The sequence below is a fragment of the Rhodamnia argentea genome, chromosome 7 (genome assembly GCF_020921035.1).
Source record: "Rhodamnia argentea isolate NSW1041297 chromosome 7, ASM2092103v1, whole genome shotgun sequence".
Classification (NCBI taxonomy): domain Eukaryota; kingdom Viridiplantae; phylum Streptophyta; class Magnoliopsida; order Myrtales; family Myrtaceae; genus Rhodamnia; species Rhodamnia argentea.
In genome coordinates this window covers 20499860-20519543 of record NC_063156.1, presented here as the reverse complement: position 1 = coordinate 20519543, position 19684 = coordinate 20499860, and the positions used below count along the sequence as shown (strand labels likewise).

Genomic DNA, 19684 nt, shown 5'->3' with positions numbered 1-19684 from the left:
TTAAGCTCTAGTCATGCTTGAAGAACTTTCTTCTTTCAAGCTAGGGGAAGTGATTATATCTAATGTGGCGTTTGTTACCAGGTTGATGATGATGGAAATGAGCTTTTGTTTCTGAATGAACGAGGCAAGAAGAAGCCAATGGAAGGGAATCGAGTTGTATTCAAAGGTCAGAAGCGAACCCTTGTATTTCTGTGTACGTAATAATTTTTCCAAGAAACTGTGCTTTGGTCCTTATGCCTTGGACATCTCGTGTACTTGAGCATTTTAAAAGAGGTCAACCAAATGAAAGGAGTTTCTCGTGGTGGTTGTGCTCGACATTGTATCTGGTGCAATCAGCGTGGGTGTTCTTCTTTGGCCTTTGCCATTCTGCATGGTCTGGAGATCTCTGCTGTAAATGCGTTTTGTTGAAGTCTCTTATATATTATTGGCTGAAAGACAATTCGTAATGTGTTTGTTCTAAGATTCTAATGTAAGCTTTCGTGCATTGATTGGTTTGACCACTCAACATTTTCACTTCAATTGATTGGATTCTTGCTGTTTGTCTTGGAAGAAAATCCCCTTTCTCTTCTCTCTCTCTCTCTCTCTCTCTCTTTCGGTTCATCTAATTTTTTGTAATTTTATTGTTTAATTGTTTGTTGAAGATACTACTGCTACTGATCGTATTTGGAGTCATCTTCCTTAGAGCTATTATAGTCCAATACTCGTGTTCGAACTTGCAGATGGTCCTGATCCCTCTTCATACTCTGGGAAGATAATTGAGTGTTCATGGGATACCGATGAACAAGTGTGGGTTTGTATGCGGACCCGGGTAGACAAGTCTACTCCCAATGAATTTAACACCTACAGAAAGGTCCTTTCCTCCTTCACAATAACTACTTTTTTTAGCCAGTAGTTGAATTAGTCACTGAATTACGTGTCTGCCTATGTGAGTTCAGGTGATGCGAAGCATAAAGGATAATATTACAGAAGAAATCTTGCTGGGCGAAATCAATGAGATCATTCGCCTGCCCATGTATGCAGATCGAATAAGGAATGAAAGCAAAGCTCATATGAATTCAGCACGAAGAAGGTGATCTGTACGGCATTGCGGCTACCGAAGCATCTTTGGAACTTCTGAAGAACAGACACAACTATGTCCTTAAGGATGCTGAGTAATTGTGGCTCTGACTGCTTGAAGTTCGGTTTACGTAAGACTCACTTGGGTAGTGATGCTCTGACCATGATCTGATGGGCTGTGCTGGCGATTAGCCCGATATGGTCGGTGCGCTTGCAAGTTCTTAAGGGTTCAAATTAGTTGTTTCTCTCCTTCCTATGCACCCCCCTCACCTTTTCCTCATAGCATTGCAGAAGAGATTTAGGGCTTAGAGCACCGTGTATATTTGTATTTGTTCTCTTTCTAGCAATTGTTAGCTTGCTTAGAAAGGCAGCGATTTTAAAGAATCAAAATCGACAGTGAGGTATGTGATTTTTGAGTCTACATTTTCTATGTGAATATAGGTTCTCTCCTGTCTCCTCACTTTTGTTCCTGTTCGAACTGGAATGGATTAATTTTCAGACCATTATACTTTTCCTCCTATGATTCAGCTCGATTTCGAGTTCGTTGGTGAGGCGAAGCGTGACAATGGCTCTTATAACGTAGTGCCTGGCTTCAGGAAGGTGGAAAAGTTTGCATATAAAGCGCTTTGCCATTACATTTCCTCTATCTTATATGGACAAGCATAAGAGGAGGGGTTGGGGTTAAGCTGCAGCCCGGACGCTTTGGCGATTCATAAGATCTGTCTTGAGCAAGAACAACATCTCACCCCCAAGAAATTCGCATCCTACCGACATATACGTTTATTCGGCATTCCAAACTCAAATATCATCGAGCTTGTGGTTTTAATACCCGAATATGGTGGCAATTTGGGTTTCGAATGCTTGCACGCCTACGTTAATGGTCGGAGGCGGTGCTCTCTGATTGCCAGAGAGAGAGATCGGAGATGGTGCTCTTTCATAGCGGGAGAGAGATGTGGTCTGGTGGCGAAGTCTAGTAAAAAGTAGACGACCTTTCGATCTCTTTGAAGAAGTAGAAGACCATTTAGAATATAACCCTTGGTAACATCATATCTATGAACCCCTGGATTAAGAAATCCATTACCAGAATGGTCCAAAGATGAGAAATGCTTCTTTATGAAAAAAGTACAGAGAATAGCCAGGTTTAAAAAAAAAAAATAGAGAAATGTTTTTGAATTCGAAAGTTGAAGTACATGGACAAATCGTGGTATTGTAGCGAATAATTAGTTGTAATGATGTATGTCTGGGCGACTGCTTCATTTCAATTGGTTACACATGTTTGTCGAGAAATGTGTCAAAAAATTCATAAATTTTTTATTGGTGTCAATTCAGTTTTAAATCAGTTAGTGGTATCAATTCAATCTTAAACCTTCTATATTTATGTCAATTGAGCCAATCCTGTCAATTTTGGCTAGAAATCGCCGATGTGGATGTAGGTTATCTTGCGTGGCACGGCTGACGTTGATGTTACATTTTTTAATATCATTTCAGTATTTTTTAGTATTTTTTTTTGGTTTCTTCTTTTTCTTTTCTTGCAATTCTTTTTTTTTTTTTTTACTGGGGGTCGGCAATCGTCGTCACCCGGGCGAGGGACGTGACACCCTCGCCGGATCTGGAGTTGAGGGCTTCGTGGCCCTTGTGGGGGCTAGGCAAGGTAGCGACCCCCTCGCCCTGGGCCGGGCAAGGCCGCGACGCCCCTTCGCCTAGCCGCAGGCAAGGGTGTTACGATCCTTGTTGGCCGCGACACCACGATTGGTGCTGCTGAGGGTCGCCAACACTCGCTTGGAGGTCGTAGGGGTCGGCCGACGACCCTTCTTGGCCACCAATCCAAAAAATAATTACAAAAAAATATTAAAAAATATCGTGTCGGCGCTAGTCATATCACATATGACAATCAACGTTCATGTTAATGATTTCCTGTCAAAATTGATGGATTGACTTAATTGGCATAAATGCAAAAAGTTTAGGACTGAATTGACATAAATGCAAAAAAATTTGGACTAAATTGGCATCAATAAAAAGTTTAGAACTGAGTTAGCACTCATGCAAAATGTTTAAGATTGAATTAGCACAAATGCAATAAGTTTATGACATTTTTGACATTTTTCTCCATGTTTGCCCCGTTGGTAATAGAAAGGAGAAAAAAGGATAATAATAATAATAAAAAAGCCTCTGGTCTCTCGTGGCTCGTTCTTTCCCCCCCCCTTTTTTTTAACCATCCCTTAATATGGCCTAAACTTGTCCTTCGAGTTCAAAATACAAGGAAACACCGACGTGGAATGTCGAGGTGAAGTTCTATGTCGGTGTTGATCCTCTAGCGAGATCAGTAGGAATATCGCACTAGGTTAAAAAGAACTACATATGGTGAAATATGTCATAAATTGATATTGCAGTTCTGAATGTTGTAACTTGAACTCCAACAACAACCATTTCATAATTTTTCTTCTCGTATTAGATCCGATATCTAAAATTTCTGTATCGAACTGATCAGATAAAATAATTCACAGGAGAAAATTGAGTTAGATCGGCTGGTGCCCATCAAAGTTGAGTTGGGAAGGTAAATGGCTAAAATATTTACTGGATTAAATGACGATTAATCTCGTGGAAAGTTAATTTGACATCAATTTTTTTCAGCCGGCCCAGCCCCATTAAGCTTTGTAGCGTCGATGGCAAATTCGGAATTTGTGAGAAGAAAGGAGGTCAATATTTAACCCCAGCCTCACAGGTTCGGGCTCCGCCTTCTTGAGGATTTCGACTCTGCGACCGCCTCTGTTTCATTTTCTCTCCCAGCTGATCGGCCGTCGTCAGTTGCCGGCCACTCCCCCCCCTCCCTCTCTCTCTCTCATATATGAAGCAGCCTCTCTCATTCGGAGCAACCCTCCCTGGAATGAAGTGAAAGATGGCGAGCAAGCTTTTTCACGAGTGCTCATGGCCCACCTCCCCAAGAACCAACTCTCCCCCAAGCGCTTCCTCCAGCTCCTCAAGGCCGAGAAGAACCCTCTCTCCGTCCTCGCCATCCTCGTCGACTCACCCAGTCACTCCCGCTCGCCAGACGTCTTCCACCACGTGCTCCGCCGCCTCGTCGACTCCAAGCTCGCCGCCCACGTCGACCGCGTCGTCCAGCTCATCAGGACCCAGAAATGCAAGTGCCCCGAAGACGTCGCCCTCACCGTCATCAAAGGGTATGCCAAGAACGCCGTGCCAGAGAAGGCGTTGGACGTTTTCCGGAACATGGAGGAGATCTTCGGATGCGAGCCCGGGATAAGGTCGTATAATTCTTTGCTAAATGCGTTTATCGAGTCGAATCAGTGGGATCGAGCTGAGTCGTTCTTCGCCTACTTCAAAATGGCGGGGTTGGCGCCGAATTTGCAGACGTATAACGTTTTGATCAAGATATCGTGTAAGAAGAGGCATTTTGAGAAGGCCAAGGAGCTTTTGGAATGGATGTGGGACAATGATTTGAAGCCTAATTTGTATAGTTATGGGACCGTGCTCAATGCGCTTGCAAAGGCTGGAGATTTGTTGGGTGCGTATGAACTGTTTGATGAAATGTCTGAGAGAGGAGTTATGCCTGATGTTACGTCTTATAACATTTTGATTGATGGGTTTTTTAGGAAGAGAGATTATGTGAAAGCTAGTGAAGTCTGGGAAAGGTTAGTGAAATCACCTTCTGTCTATCCAAATGTTGTGACCTATAACGTGATGATTAATGGTTTGTGTAAATGTGGCAAGTTTAGCGAGAGTTTGGAAGTATGGAAGAGGATGAAGGGAAATAAAAGAGAGATGGATTTGTTCACTTACAGTAATGTAATACATGCGTTCTGTGGGTCGGGAAATGTAGATGCTGCTGAGAGAGTGTACAAGGAGATGGTTGCCAGTGGGCTGTCTCCTGATGTGGTTGTGTACAATGCAATGCTCAATGGGCTTTGTCGAGCAGGGAAGGTTACGGAGTCCTTTGAGTTCTGGAAGGTAATGGAAAAGGAAGACTGTTGTAATATCCGTAGTTATAACACATTTATCAAGGGCTTGTTAGAGAATGGGAAGGTGGATGAAGCAATTTCGATGTGGGAGCAATTGCATTCTACCGGTTGCCATGCTGATTCAACAACTTTTGGAGTCATGGTAAAAGGGATGTGCCAGAATGGATATTTAAGTAAAGCTATCAGACTCTTGCAAAGGGCAGAAGATGAGAACGTTGATTTAGATAACACAACATACTCATCGATGGTGAATGGATTATGCAAGGAAGGAAGATTGGATGAAGCAGTCAGTTTTCTTGGTCAGCTGGGTAAACGTGGCCACAAGCTGGATCCACATGTTTGCAACCCATTGATTGACGGATTTGTTCACATTGGTAAATTTCAAGATGCAATCCACCTTCTAAAAGTAATGAATAGTACTAGCTGTCCTCAAACCATCGTCACCTACAACATTCTAATAAAGGGTTTATGCAAGGCCGAACAGTTTGGTAAGGCATATGATGTAGTGAAGGAGATGCTAGAAAAAGGGTGGAAGCCAGACATGATCACGTATAGCTTACTGATGGATGGCCTTTGCAAAGGCAAGAAGGTTGACATGTCTCTTGAATTGTGGCAACTGGTCCTAGCAAAGGGTTTGAAACCTGACATAACTATGCACAACATTATTATTCATGGGCTTTGCTCCGCAGGCAGAGTAGAGACTGCACTACAACTGTATTCAAAGATGATGGAGCAGAACTGCTCTCCAAATCTTGTGACCCTCAACACTTTGATGGAGGGCTTTTACAAGTTGAGAGATTGTGAAAGGGCCTCAGAAATTTGGCACTGCATCTTAAAGCATGGGCTACGGCCGGATATTATCTCCTACAATATTACTCTCAAAGGTCTTTGTAATTGTGGAAAAACATCAACTGCCATTAGTTTCCTAGATGACGCTTTGGCTCATGGGATTGTACCTACTGCTATTACATGGAGTATATTAGTCAGAGCTATAATAAAACAAGCACCTTGGTCTACCATAGCATAATATCAAGGAAGTAAGTTGCGACCTTCTGTTCTTTTGCTTGTTCACTTTTTTGGTTGTCATATGTTCTGCATGTGAATTTTGACTTTTTTTTACCACCAGATAAATTGCTTTTCACACCATTTTTTAGCTTGTGCTGAGAGTTATACAGGGACTTTCATGCATGTCTCTGATTATGCTTCTTTGATTTATGCTCTTCACCCTTCTCTCATCTTTTGTTCACGAATATATATATATTTTTCAAGAATCAAGACCGTTTAAGGTTGTCCTGGGCTTGTTCTTCCAGATATTGGTGACCCTTTACTTTGGATTTTAGTACTTGTATCCTCTAGCATTTGGTGGATGAGAACATGCAAGGTTTTTCAGCTAACCGGATGCCTGATGGTGAGGCAGACATTGAATAGTTTCATGATATGAGGCCCAAGTTCCTCCCCCATGGGATAAGACTTTTCTGCTGTTATTGTATAACGTTCTGCTTTTATATCTTTCCCATTTTAGCAGTTATTTAATTTGACATTCTTAACATGTTTTGTTTTCTTCAGCTAATTCTGCATGGGGGGCTGGAGACATTTGCCTTTCTCAAAAGTACTGTATCACCCATTCACTTATCCTTAAAGTGGTGTCACCCTACCCAAACTTGAGTTCTTATGGTTTTTAATTCTTTTTTGGGCTTTGTTTGATTATTCTTGTAATAATGAGACTGCATTTTTGGAAACTGTCAGCATAAGTACTTACATCATCGGATTGTTGGCTGCTTTCATCGATAAAAAATATGCTGTTATCAAACCAAGAAGTGTTCTGATCCGAAGGTATGTCGTCCCCCAGAAAAAGATTTATTGCTTTCTTTTTTGTTTTTACCCATCAAACCTTTTTTTGGTCAACCCAATTAAGCCTTTGACATCTTAGATTTTTCCATGACTCTAATTTTTTTTTTTGGGTCGATAATGATTCTAAATTTAGGAGGCTTCGCTTTAAGCTTGCCTATTTACTCATTACAGACTGTAGTTGCAATTCCATGAGGAAGTTGATATGAGTCAGTTAAGCATCAGAGATGGTAATTAACTTACCTGTGTCTTGGTGATTAGACATATATTACGAAGACCCAATTCAGTGATGCTAAAGCAATGTAGCATGATGTATCAACCCAAGAAGGAAGATCATACTTGGGGTTATTTTGTCATGCAATATTCCTCATCCCTACCCTTACACCCTAAAGAACAGCATGAAAGTATCATATAACCCATTCTGTCCTTTTATCTTTCTTTGGAAAGGAAAAAACTTGTCCCTATTGTCCCTGTTTTCGCTGATCTCACTTGCTCCTAGGCAATATAATAAAAGCTAAGATTTGTACTGCCGATTAATTCAGGATGAGAAGAAAGAATCAACTTCAACCACTGGAAACATGCCCTTCAGGGTCTCGATTTAAACACAAGGTACTAGTTCCTCCTGATTTGTATGCTTAATGTGGGTCGGGTGCTTAGGGAATTATCGCTTCCATTTTTATTCGGTCTTTGTTCTCTGTGTGATTCTTTTTTCCATCTCTGACGATCCTTTGTAGGATCACAATTAATTGTGCTATTTACGCATAACGTCGAGTAGTTGATTTGCTCCTGGTTACTCAAAGGACATTAAGATATTCTTCAAATTATTCATGCCTGCAACGGTCCTTTAGCATGCCATCTCACCAAGTAGTAGAGCCTCACAAGTGGGATGTAGACTTGCAACTGGCACGTTGATTTGGAGGTATGTAGACAAGAGCATGATGGCCTATTTTACTGACGGGATTTATCACCACTTAGCTTTGGAGTTCTTACTTGGTACTTGACACGTCCTATGTATTTTTCTTTAGAACACATCGTCTTGGTATGCATAAGCAATGTTGAGGAGATTGATGTCATCTATTTATGCAGCCATGAAGCATTCGAAGGAACTAACAGCGAACATGCATAAGCGAAATTCCAACAAGGACCGTGCCTTTTTTGTGCTCCTAAGATGTGAAGATACAAATACAGCGTATGAGGACTTCAGGCTATTAACCCCTTCTCTCTCTCTCGGTGATAAAAAAAGGCTTATGCAATATACACCAAGGCTGTGTTTGGTTGTCGGGATAAATCTCAGGATATGATATGTTTTATCCTATTCTGTGTTTGGTAATTGTCTAGGACAGGATAAATGGGATATAGATGGGATATAGGAGGGATAAAATTATCCTAGGGGGAGGGGTGAGATAGAGTTAGATAGGATTGCTCATATCCATCGCTCAAGCCATCCGCTCTTTGCCATGCCCCATCCACCTCTCCGGCAGCATACTGCCTCTCCGATTGCGGCAGCCGGCTTCTCCGGCTCCGGCGGTGGCAGCGGGCGGCTTCACCATCGAATCCCACCTCATCTCCAATTAATGGCGTCGAAGCCGGGCTTGGGCTGCTTGACTTCAGCTTCGATCGGAAAGTCCTAAGGCCACAGAGGTAAAAACGAAGAAACCTCAGCTTCGATTGGAAGGTCCTAAGGCCACAGAGGTGAAAAGCAACGTCCTTTCTTGTCCAGAGCCATCGAAACTTCTCAGACGCATGACTGAAACTGAACCAAGTGAACAAGAATGGTCGAATCTTGGTCGCTCAGGCAAGGAACTAGATCACCCAGATGAAGTTACTCCAGCTAAATTGGGAAGAACGATCACACAAGTCTTGTTTCTTTTGATTCGAAGAAGGATGTTAATGTGTATCAATGAGAAAGTATGAAGAAAGCAATCTGGTGATATTAAAAGATGAATCTTCCATGAAAGCAGCAGCGAAAAATTGGCTAAATTCAGCGCTGCACAATGGAAAAAGCAGACGCATGAAGTTTCGCATCTCTCCGTCACTTCTTCAATGTGGTTCCGCTCTCTGGCAAAAAAAAAAAAAAACAAAATGTAGTTCCGCTCAAAGATCTCAGCTTTGCCACACTCTCTTTTCCACAATCGAACTCTCCAGCGACTCGCATGCACACCATGCTCGCGATCATTCCTTGGATTCCAAATGCAGCCCAATAGGATAATGATGTTTTCGTGCCTAATTCAATGGTTTTTATGGCAAGTCCGGAATCATTATATCGATATCCACTTTCTATCAAATAATAGATATGATATGATACAAAGATATCCGACTTTAAATTCGTAGTTTACCAAACGGCAGATAGGATATGATCAAATCCTTAGATTTCTTATGCTATTTAGTCCTATTCTGACTAGAAATTCGGATGATCAAATGCAATCTAAATATACATAGTGGATTAGGTGGGATGGTGCATATTAGAAATCGCCACGTGTCTTCTGGAAACTTCAGATTGTTTGAGATGTGTAGTAGGCTCTGTAACGAGAGGTAATGCTTAGATTGTGCCCACCTGCAAAATCTCAAAAGGAATCTTAAATAAGTTCTATGTTTGAATTTGAATTTTTCTGTATCTATCCTCTTCGCTCATCTGTTGCCTTAGAGCCACCTCTCTCTTTTTGGGTAAGCAGAGGTTATCTAGAATCGGTGGAGGAGGGTAAGATCCTAGAGAGGTTGCTGCATTCTGACGACTGATCTGCATCTGTGAGAATGACACTGAGATCAGTCACCAGAGCGACAACTTTTTTCGAGTACAAGGTAACAATTTCAAGAGAGCGAGAAATAGATGGGCAATGCAGACAATTTTTAATTTTCAAAGAAATAGATGGGTACTGCAGACAACTTTGAGTTCGTGAGACAGCTACTTCTTCTAGCCAGAGACTCAGACCGACCAACCGCAGTTTAATCTTTGCTTTGAAACGAAACTTTGGTTTTCTGGTTTGCTCTGCGACATTTGATGCATGACCTGAAAAGTATTTCCTACCCATATTTATTAGTTGGGGCATCTATCCGACAAAGACTTCTAGACTTTGTTTTCTCTGGGATTCCCACATGTGGATAGGACCAAAGTATATATGTAACATGACAATTGTGTAGACTGAATCAATGAATTGGTGTGGAAGCAACATAACTGTTTTGTGATTTGCTGTCGAAAGCTCATGCTGGTTTGAACTGCTCTTTTTCTGCGCATGCTTTTCGGGTCATTATATATTGGCCAACGGCACACACCCAGAATTTTAGAGGAAAAATTATCCAAAAAGTCCTAAATCTATTGCATAGTGGCCAATTTAGTCGTAAACTTTTCAATTGTACTAATTTAATCCTAAACTTTTTGACAATCAATTTCGTTTTAAGCCTTTCAATTGTATCAATTTAGTTTTAATCCATTTTAAGTTTTACCAATTTAGTCTTAAACATATATATATATTGGCAGAAAGAATTACATTGATAAATTATAGGACTAAATCGGCAAATCATCAATAGGTTTATAACCAAAGTAACACAATCAAAAGGTTTAGAATTAAAGTAACACAATTGAAAAGTTTGTGACTGAATTGATAAATCATCGAAAGGTTTAGGACAAGGTTTGTACAATCGAAAAGTTTAGGATTGAATTAGCCGACATCAAATAAGTTTAAGATTATTTGGATAATTAATCCAATTTTAGGGAGTGCGACATATAATCGTTTTTTTTTCCAAGTAAAATTACATAAATTTTCTCCAAAACGTTTTGGGCTTTGTGATTAAGACAAGTTTGGTGTCTAGGGCGGCGGCTAACGCCAACTCCCTCCCTGACGTCTGTCGCTGCTCCTGGTTTTAGAGATCAGAACAGTGGCTAGATTTTGGCTTGTTGATACTGAATATGTTGGAATTATAAGGTCAAATTCTTGAGAGCGTTCTCTTTCACTTGTTAAGTATAGCACCATGTGCTAGTAAGTAGCTATAACAAATATACCCTGTATAAATTAGGAAAATTTATGGTTAAGATACAGTTTATTTAGGTCCATAATCATTGTCAACAAACAAGGGATACGCATTGGATCCGATAGAAAAACAATCTCTTGCATCGTTTTTTATCCACCATGAATTGCAAAATGCACTATGGAAAAGGTGTAGCTTGAAAAGCTTTATAATATAGCATCTTTCAGGCCACATGTTCCCGCAAACGCATTGAGGCTCCTAAGTATACTTGCACTTGTCATACATTGTAACTGTATCATGGTACGGTATATAATGTGTAGCGTGGTCACAAAATTCCTTTCTCTTCCACTTTCTTATACATTAATTAGAACCAACCTCTTCACCTTAATTATATGAAAAACCACTTAGGGTTAGTAGTAGTACGGACAAACAATCCTAAATTAGGTAGGACAGGAAACCCAATTTCTTATTTGTGTCACCTAAACCTCAAATGTACTAGTGTGATAGAGATACCCTCTATTGCAATTTTGTCAAAGAAAGCTATTGAAAGTGCGACTTGGTGGCATCCGTGGACCACGATAGGCAAACGGAGGTGACAATTCCCTGTGATGGCTAGTCATCTTAAAATCAATAAAACAATTTTTTGTCTTTTATGTTTTTACTTTCTTTTTCTCTTTTTCCTTTATTTTTCTTCACTTCCTTCTTGGTCTTCTTCCTTGGTTTGCGCCTGACTCGCGTGTTCAATGCTGCTGCCCCTTCGCCGCCGGCATTGGCGATGATGAGTTTCTTTCGAGTATGGTCGACTCCATCTCATCTGTCTTCTTCCTCTCTCGCTCTCGGATCAACCTTTATTTGAAATCACCGCCGGCTTTCGCATCAGATGTGAAGTTTGTGCCTCAGATTAGAGGTCAAGACCTCACACATGAGGTTGCTGAACGTCTCGCAACCTCAACTCGTGGTTGCAACCTCCATTCGAAAGTCTTTTCTGAATGGTAGCGGAGTCTTGACCGTTCGCGATTGTGGCCAAACATGGTGGTGCCGGTGCTGGTGCTTTGTTGTCCACGGCGGTGGTGGTGTTATTACTGTGATTTGTGTGGTAGTGGCGGCGGCTTAATCAGTAGTGGTGGCCGACGGCGATGCATAGTTGACAGCGCCTGCGGTGGATGGCAGCTGGTGCAGCTTCAAAACTCTCCATCGAAAAATGAAAGTCTTAGGGCAGAGTTAGGATATTCTTGTGACCTTTTCCTTGTCAGATCAGATCCATGTCAACTTTGTGTGCCTGCCGTTATCGATGCAAGTTGCCGCATCAAAAGTGTAATGGCCGTCTTGGACGAAATTGAAAGAAATCAGACTTTTATTTGGAGGTTTTGGCGACCAAAAAAAAAAAGTATTGATGTCACAATGAGCATAACTTAGTATGTTTGGTGGTACTTTAGGTACTTAATTGTCAAACTTAATTAATATCAACGTTCCTCAAATAGTAATAATTTAATAAAAGCTTAAAATAGTAATTATAACTAAAATCTCTTTTAAAGAATATTCTTTTCGTCCTGGACAAGTACATCATGAGTTCTAAAACTTGTCGTGAAAATGCAATTGAGTCTTAAAACTTTCAAAAAGTGTAATCAATTCCTAAAACTTGTTAAATTGGTACAATCAAACCTTTCCCTTAACTCTATCAATTTGTCTAACGGAAAATACTGTCATGACGTTTTTTGATTAATTTCTCTTTCTTATGTGACTTATTATTATTATTATTATTATTATTATTATTATCATTTTCTTTTTCAAATCTTGTTTAAATTGGATTAAAAAACTAAATAAGGTTGAAATTTTCTTTTAACAAAACAAAATTGGAAAAAAAGAATGCTAAGGCCTCACCGATGGGGGGAAGCCGCCACCACCGCCCATCGCCGAAGGTGCTGGCGGAGGTCACCGATGCTGGCGAGGGTTGCCGGCTCCGGCCACCCCTAGGCGAGACCTCGCCCGGATCTAGGTGCTCTCAACCTAGATCTAGGCCGAGCGAGGATTATTGGCCCTAACGGGGCTGGCAAGGGTCGTTGGTCCCAATGGGGGGCTAGCATCGTCTAGTTCTAGGCTAACCTCACCGGCCCTTGCTTGGGCAGGCAAGGTTGGGCTCGAGGCGGGCGTGGGCTGGCCACCCTTGCCTAAGGTCGATGATAGGCGGCAAGGCCCCGCCATTCTTTTTGTTTTTTTTATTCACTATTTTTTAAAAAGAAAATTTTAGCCATTTTTTAGTTTTTTAATCTAATTTAAATAATATTTGAAGAAATAAAATAATAAAAAAATGCCACGTAGGCGAGATAAATTAATTTAAAAATGTCACCTTTGTATTTTCTAGTTCAACAAATTGACTGTGTTAATGTTATGACTTGATTGAACCAATTTGATAAATTTTAGGACTTGATTGTAATTTTTTAAAAATTTACAATCCAATTGCATCTTTGTGATAAGTTTTAAGACTTTTAGTGCACTTATTCTTTGAGTCTTTATATGTTTGTACATATCATGATGTTCCTATTAGTTATGGATAAGAGTCGTACAAATTGAGTGGGATCATATCAATTTACCTATATATTAACCTACGTAATTTTATGACAAAATACCTACACAGTTTTATGTTAGTGAAGAAATCTATGATCTACGAATATAAGTTCTTTTCTTATTTGTTTTAGTTCATTTGGTTTAATGTGGTCCCCAAAATAACTGAAAGTACTTCATTGTTTGGTATCCAAAAAATTGTCCAAAATAGCTTAAATCCAATTCAATCCTAAATTATTAAGTGTTGTAAGTTTAATCCTAACCTCTTGACGATTTACTAATATAGTCCTTGTGACCAACTACGGCTGAAATTACTGATGTGGACACCGATCGTACTATGTGACATGTCCGGCATTGGCTAGTCTTGACATGGTCAATTTTTATTATTTTTTAAAATTTTATGAGTTTTTCCTTTTTTCGTATTTTTCTTCCTAGTTAGGGGTAACGCTGGGAGCTTTGACTAGAGGTAATCGATTTCGGGGTGAGTCGATTCCTACCCTAGAATTGGAAACCGGACCGGATAGATCGGTTTTCCCGTTCTAGGGAATCAAGAACAGACCCTATCCATTGATGAACTGAATCCGTTGTATTTTTATTTTTATTTTGCAAAAGAGCATCCCCCCATACCAGTGCTACCAACAAGAGTTGCAAAATGCACAAATCACAGCTTACCAATTCTAATGATCAAAGCAAAGAAGCACTTCACTGCCACTTGATACACACAATGCACCTTCCCTCGTTTTGTCTGCAATCAACCCGCAAGATCTCAAAGCTCAGACTCATTTTTCAAACTATTTATTTTTTTGCGAAATAAACACACTTTTTGTTTGAGCTATTCGAAGACATTGGAAGTAACCTATAGACTTGGGAGAACACCTAAAACGATCTCATGTTTCTGCAGTACCATCGCTTTTTTTTTGGTCGAAAGTACCATCACTTCGCATCACGTACTTTGCATCATGTACTTGTGAATATGCAACTTTGCATTTCAATGCAGAAGTCCATGAATGATACAACCCAGATGTCCTCTATAAAAACCCTCAAGATTCCCGTATCTCCCGCAAACCCAACCCTAGCCCTGATCATTCCTTCCCCGCACGTCCTCAATCTCTCGACCACCCACAACCCACCGCCAGCTGCTCCTCCTGGTCGCCACCCATCTGCCTTGACCACCGTCTAGGTACTGACGCTGCCTTTTGCGCTCTCTCTCTCTCTCTCTGCGTACTGTCCATGGTTTCCACGACCTCAATGTAGGGTCGTAGCCCTAACGACCTAGGATTGAGGCAGCGAATGCTGCGGCAACTTAGATCTAAGGTTGCCATGGTGGTCGTGCCTAGTGAGGCGAGGGAGGGAGGGAAGGAAGGAGGGAGAGGGTGACAAGGGCAATGACGAGCTGAACTAGGTTTGCCACACTGGGGCTCAGGGTCCTATGTGGTCGGGCACTAAGAGAAGTGGTGAGGGTACTTGGAAAGAAAGTGGAGAGTTCGTAGTTGTTTATTATCGGCATACAGAATCTAGTGTCTAATTACAAAGTGAGAATGCCAAACCGCGATTAAAAAAAAAAAAAAAAAAAAAAAAGAGTCCGCGCACGGCAATAAATATGTGAAACGTAAGGATGATCATTGAAACTTTGGCGAATTAAGTAGTGATATCCACAAGTTTGGAGTTTGTTGGATTGATTGAATCTGCATATCGTAATATGACCGAACAAACAAAAGGGTGAATGCATCGGCAATTCGATCAAGAGATTGCGGCAATAAACTTTTCCCTAATAAGCCATCATCCAATTGTAACATCCCTCCCAACCATTTTAGGACCAAACACACCGACCAATAGAATCGCCTGTGGCAACTAGAACTAAGAAATCGTCCTAGCTCCAACCTAGACATTGGACATGCCACCATAGAAAAACTCCTGAAAAGTTCCAATGTCTTGTTTATTCACCAGTAGGATTAGGTTGACTAGCTCAACCATATGAGAGCATCAACACATAGAGTTGCCATCTACATACGCTAACCCATCCACCAGAGCTTGTTTTGTAACTTAACTATATTTAAAGTGGCGACATATTGGTTTTCTCTTAGTTTCTCTGAACTTTTATTCTAATTTTTGATGAATACTCTCAATGCTTAGCATTAAAAAACTTAAGATAGACTTTACCTCATTATACATATACGCCAAGGGTGCGAATGATAATCATTCTATTTCTCTATTTTCCTAATTTTCTAGTCCTGGAATAGGTTTTGGAATAGAAACCCATTAGGTAAAATAATTTTATTTTCCTATTTCCATGATAATTTTTAGTCCAGAAATAAGTTTGGAACAAAAATGAGAAATAAAAATTTTCAACTTTTCTATTTCTGAAACAGAAACAGAAATAAAAATGCTTATCATTTTGCTCACTTTCTCTCTCTCTTGCGTGCGGTCTCCCTACCTGTCGCTTTCCCGGCCCACCAGTCGCCGGCTAGCAACTTTAGAAATTTTGTGCTGTCATCTAACAAATTTTTATTCCGGGAACTGAAAATTAAACAGATTTTATAAGTAGGAAAACAAGGAATTCTAGAATGTGTGATACTGTAGCTCTTGATAGGAAAGAGGTCAATTTCATGGAACGCACACCAGAAGTTGAGTGGCAACTTCCAGGATCAACTCCCTCAGCGAGCCTCTGAAGGAAAGAAGGACGAACAAACTATACACTTTATGTAATATTCAAGGAAATGAGAGGTTAAAACCTCCTCGTGTACATCACTTTGTTAGCTGGGGAAAATGGAAAAATCTTTATTCGCAAGTTCGCTTCACCTAACCAAGCAAAAACGACGTTGCAGCAATTCCCTACGTACCCTATATAAGCTTGCGTTGGCAAGTCATTCATTAAAGCAACCATTCATACTTGCACGCAGATTCAAACACAAACCTGATCGACCTGCGAGAGAGAGAGAGAGACAGACAGATGGAGTCGTACGGGGTTCGTCTTCTTCTTCTTCTCCTCTTGGGGGTGCTCGTTCTTCCTTCAATGGTGGAGTGCAGAGTTCGGCACTACAAGTTCAATGTGAGATCACGGTCTTTTCTCTTATGTCCATGGTTTTCATCGTTAAAAGACGACTTCGCCGTCGTTCTTGTTTCCGTGCATGCGTATCTATTTACGGGTCTCATAAGCTGCTTCCCTTTCTGCTTTACATGCATGACAAGGGGAAAGGCTGTACGTGCCAAAGCTGGGTACGCAGGAGAATTTCCGAGTGTAACTTTGTTGTTGACAAGTCCGCCTTAAATGAGTCGCTTCATGCATCATCCTAGCTAAATAGCCTTAGAAAAAGGAGGAAATAAGACATGAAGAATGCAAAAAACAAAAAAAAAGGGTGCTATGTAGATACATGGCCTGCTGCTTTTGTGTCCTATAAATAGAATTTTTTTATAGACAATCTTAGCTGATGAGGTTGGCCTCACTGCACATACCAAGCAAACTTCAATGCTACCTTTCAACATGCACGTTTTGGCCAACACTATGGAACTGCTTATCACTTGGATTTGGCACATAGATTGGATTTCAAATCTATTCTCTCTTTGATCCTTCCGCTTTAGCGTGAAAAGATAAGACATATGACATACTGACAGTTTGTATTTTCGTATCGTGTCGTGTCGTGTCATTTGTTCATGAATTTTGATAAGATTTTGTAAATTTTGATTTGGTATGTGGATAATTTTTTTTGGGATCAGGTGGTGATGAAGAACATGACTAGATTATGCTCCACCAAGCCCATTGTCACTGTCAATGGGAAGTTCCCAGGACCCACCCTCTACGCCAGGGAAGGCGACACGGTGCTTGTCAAGGTCGCCAACCACGTTAAGTACAACGTTACCATTCACTGGTGAGACACCCACCAAACCTTTCTACTTGCTTATCGACTGTTGATTAGGTTGAACCTGCGACTATCAAACTGACAATTTGTGTTAAACCAAATCTGCGCACAATGTTCTAGTCCGTCCGGGAAAATCAAAGCGCAACTGCATTGACCCTTTTCATCTTATACGTGTCGGATTTCGAATTCGAATGTACTTGATATATACGGGGCTTGGCAGGCATGGTGTCCGGCAGCTCAGGACCGGCTGGGCCGATGGGCCGGCTTACATAACCCAATGCCCGATCCCAACGGGCCAATCCTTCGTCTACAACTTCACGATCACGGGGCAGAGAGGGACGCTTCTGTGGCACGCACACATTCAGTGGCTGAGAGCAACCCTGCACGGAGCCATCGTCATCTTGCCGAAGCGCGGCATCCCCTATCCCTTCCCCAAACCCAACAAGGAATTCGTTGTCGTCTTGGGTAGGTCCAACTTAATTAAGTTGATTGTTTTGTCACTAAGAAAGCTTGGATATTATTGCTGAAACACCACAATATTACGAAGTCATAATTGAGATCAAATCAGTCACAAAACAATACAAAAGGGTTGCTAGCTTGTGGGAGCAAGCAAGGAACTTACTGTATCCTCCCTAAGATATAAGGGTTGAGCCATATCCACAGTAGATATGGGCTAACATCTCAGGTTCTACAATGTGATTTTCTGACAAGACTACTAACATACTTCATCTGTCTGCAAATATGACAGCTGAATGGTGGAAATCGGACACCGAAGCCGTGATCAACCAAGCTATGAGTTCGGGATCGGCGCCGAATGTTTCGGATGCTCACACCATTAACGGACATCCTGGGGCCGTTTCGGCTTGCCCTTCGGAAGGTAGTCGCCTGATAATAAGATCATTAATGTGCATCTATCTACCAATCCAAACTCTGATCTGCATGATATTGACCTTCTATTTTAAGCTTATTGATGCAAATATTTTCTTTTTATCATGTGAAGGTACCTATACGTTGCCGGTGGAAAGCGGCAAGACCTATCTGTTGCGGATAGTCAATGCTGCACTCAATGAAGAGCTCTTCTTCAGGATCGCGCAGCACAACCTGACCGTGGTGGAAGTCGACGCCACTTACGTGAAGCCGTTCCAAACAGACACCATCCTGGTTGCTCCGGGTCAGACCACTAACGTCCTCCTCACCACGGACCAAAACTCGGGCAAATACTTGATAACCGCCTCCACGTACATGGATACGCCCATCGTGGCCATCGACAACGTGACCGCCACTGCGGCCATGCACTACTCCGGTACCCTTGCCAGTACCCCCACCGTGCTCACCAAACCGCCTCCTCAAAATGCCACCGCGGTGGCCAACAAATTCATCAACGCCCTCCGGAGCCTCAACTCGAGGAAGTACCCGGCCCTGGTCCCGAAGACCATCGATCACCACCTCTTCTTCACCATCGGCTTAGGGGTCAACCCCTGCCCCACTTGCACGGCCGCGAATGGGAGCAGGGCCGTGGGGGTCGTGAACAACATCACGTTCGTGATGCCGACTATCGCCCTCCTGCAAGCTCATTTCTTCAACATCAGCGGAGTCTTCACGACCGACTTTCCTGGCAACCCTCCGATGCGGTTCAACTACACTGGGGCGGGGCCTGCGAACATGCAGACCACAAACGGCACTAAGGTCTACCGGTTGCTGTATAACGCCACGGTCCAGCTCGTTTTACAGGACACCGGGATAATCGCGCCGGAGACCCATCCCGTCCATTTGCATGGATTCAACTTCTTCGCCGTGGGCAGAGGAGTGGGGAACTATAACTCAAAGGAGGATCCCAAGAAATTCAATCTGGTCGACCCGGTGGAGAGGAACACCATTGGAGTCCCATCTGGTGGATGGGTAGCCATCAGATTCAGAGCAGATAACCCAGGTAACAAGAAAGAAACGTTCGACTTAACTCCGTTCTCTTTTCCTTGTCAAATCGTCATATATTCTTCATGAACTTACCGATTCAAGATCCCCTCTTGGGTCCCGGAATGAATAGGAGTCTGGTTCATGCACTGCCATCTGGAAGTACACACATCTTGGGGGCTGAAAATGGCATTCTTGGTGAACGATGGGAAGGGCCCTAATGAGACTCTCCTTCCACCTCCAAGCGATCTTCCGAAATGCTGACTGCCTGATCACGAGGAGGAAAAGCGAGTGCTGATCGTGCCAAGGTAGCGGAATCTCCTCATCGGAGAAGAAGATGGGGAGAGAAAAGGCCAAGTCACAGAGGGATTTGAACTAGAAGAGTGAGATGAATAAGCTAAAGAGACCCTTGATATCATAACATGCAGAAGGATTGCTTCTTGAGTAAAACAGAAGGATTTGCTCGACCCTGCTGCAATAAATTAAGCAAGAAAAGGAATTTGCTTTTTT

At 41.8% G+C, this 19684-nt stretch overlaps 3 protein-coding genes across 21 annotated transcripts in view; all 3 read left to right on the top strand.

Moving 5' to 3' along the window:
• The window catches only part of LOC115734900 (mRNA-capping enzyme-like), a 16215-nt gene extending 14699 nt beyond the window's left edge, over positions 1-1516 (top strand). Inside the window, exons 16-18 of the mRNA XM_048282738.1 lie at positions 82-166; positions 720-850; positions 936-1516. Coding sequence (XP_048138695.1) covers positions 82-166; positions 720-850; positions 936-1073 — 354 coding nt within the window. The 3' untranslated portion in view covers positions 1074-1516. The remainder of the gene's footprint in view (positions 1-81; positions 167-719; positions 851-935) is intronic.
• The window catches only part of LOC115734899 (laccase-4-like), a 21751-nt gene extending 2067 nt beyond the window's left edge, over positions 1-19684 (top strand). Inside the window, exons 2-7 of the mRNA XM_030665895.1 lie at positions 16334-16455; positions 17121-17272; positions 17484-17728; positions 18012-18140; positions 18264-19193; positions 19308-19684. Of these exons, the coding sequence (XP_030521755.1) occupies positions 16357-16455; positions 17121-17272; positions 17484-17728; positions 18012-18140; positions 18264-19193; positions 19308-19438 (1686 nt within the window). The 5' untranslated portion in view covers positions 16334-16356 and the 3' untranslated portion in view covers positions 19439-19684. The remainder of the gene's footprint in view (positions 1-16333; positions 16456-17120; positions 17273-17483; positions 17729-18011; positions 18141-18263; positions 19194-19307) is intronic.
• Positions 3806-8138, top strand: LOC115734897 (pentatricopeptide repeat-containing protein At3g09060). Of its 19 annotated transcripts, none has more exons than XM_030665887.2 (4): positions 3806-6070; positions 6600-6647; positions 6779-7874; positions 7968-8138. In XM_030665887.2, the coding sequence occupies exon 1, from the start codon at positions 3982-3984 to the stop codon at positions 6058-6060; it is 2079 nt and encodes a 692-aa protein (XP_030521747.1). In that variant the 5' UTR covers positions 3806-3981; the 3' UTR covers positions 6061-6070; positions 6600-6647; positions 6779-7874; positions 7968-8138. The 19 variants fall into 19 exon arrangements, with proteins under 19 accessions (XP_030521747.1, XP_048138694.1, XP_030521751.1 ...); XM_048282737.1 differs by having other exon boundaries at positions 6600-6673; positions 6780-7874; XM_030665891.2 differs by having other exon boundaries at positions 6600-6707; positions 7424-7874.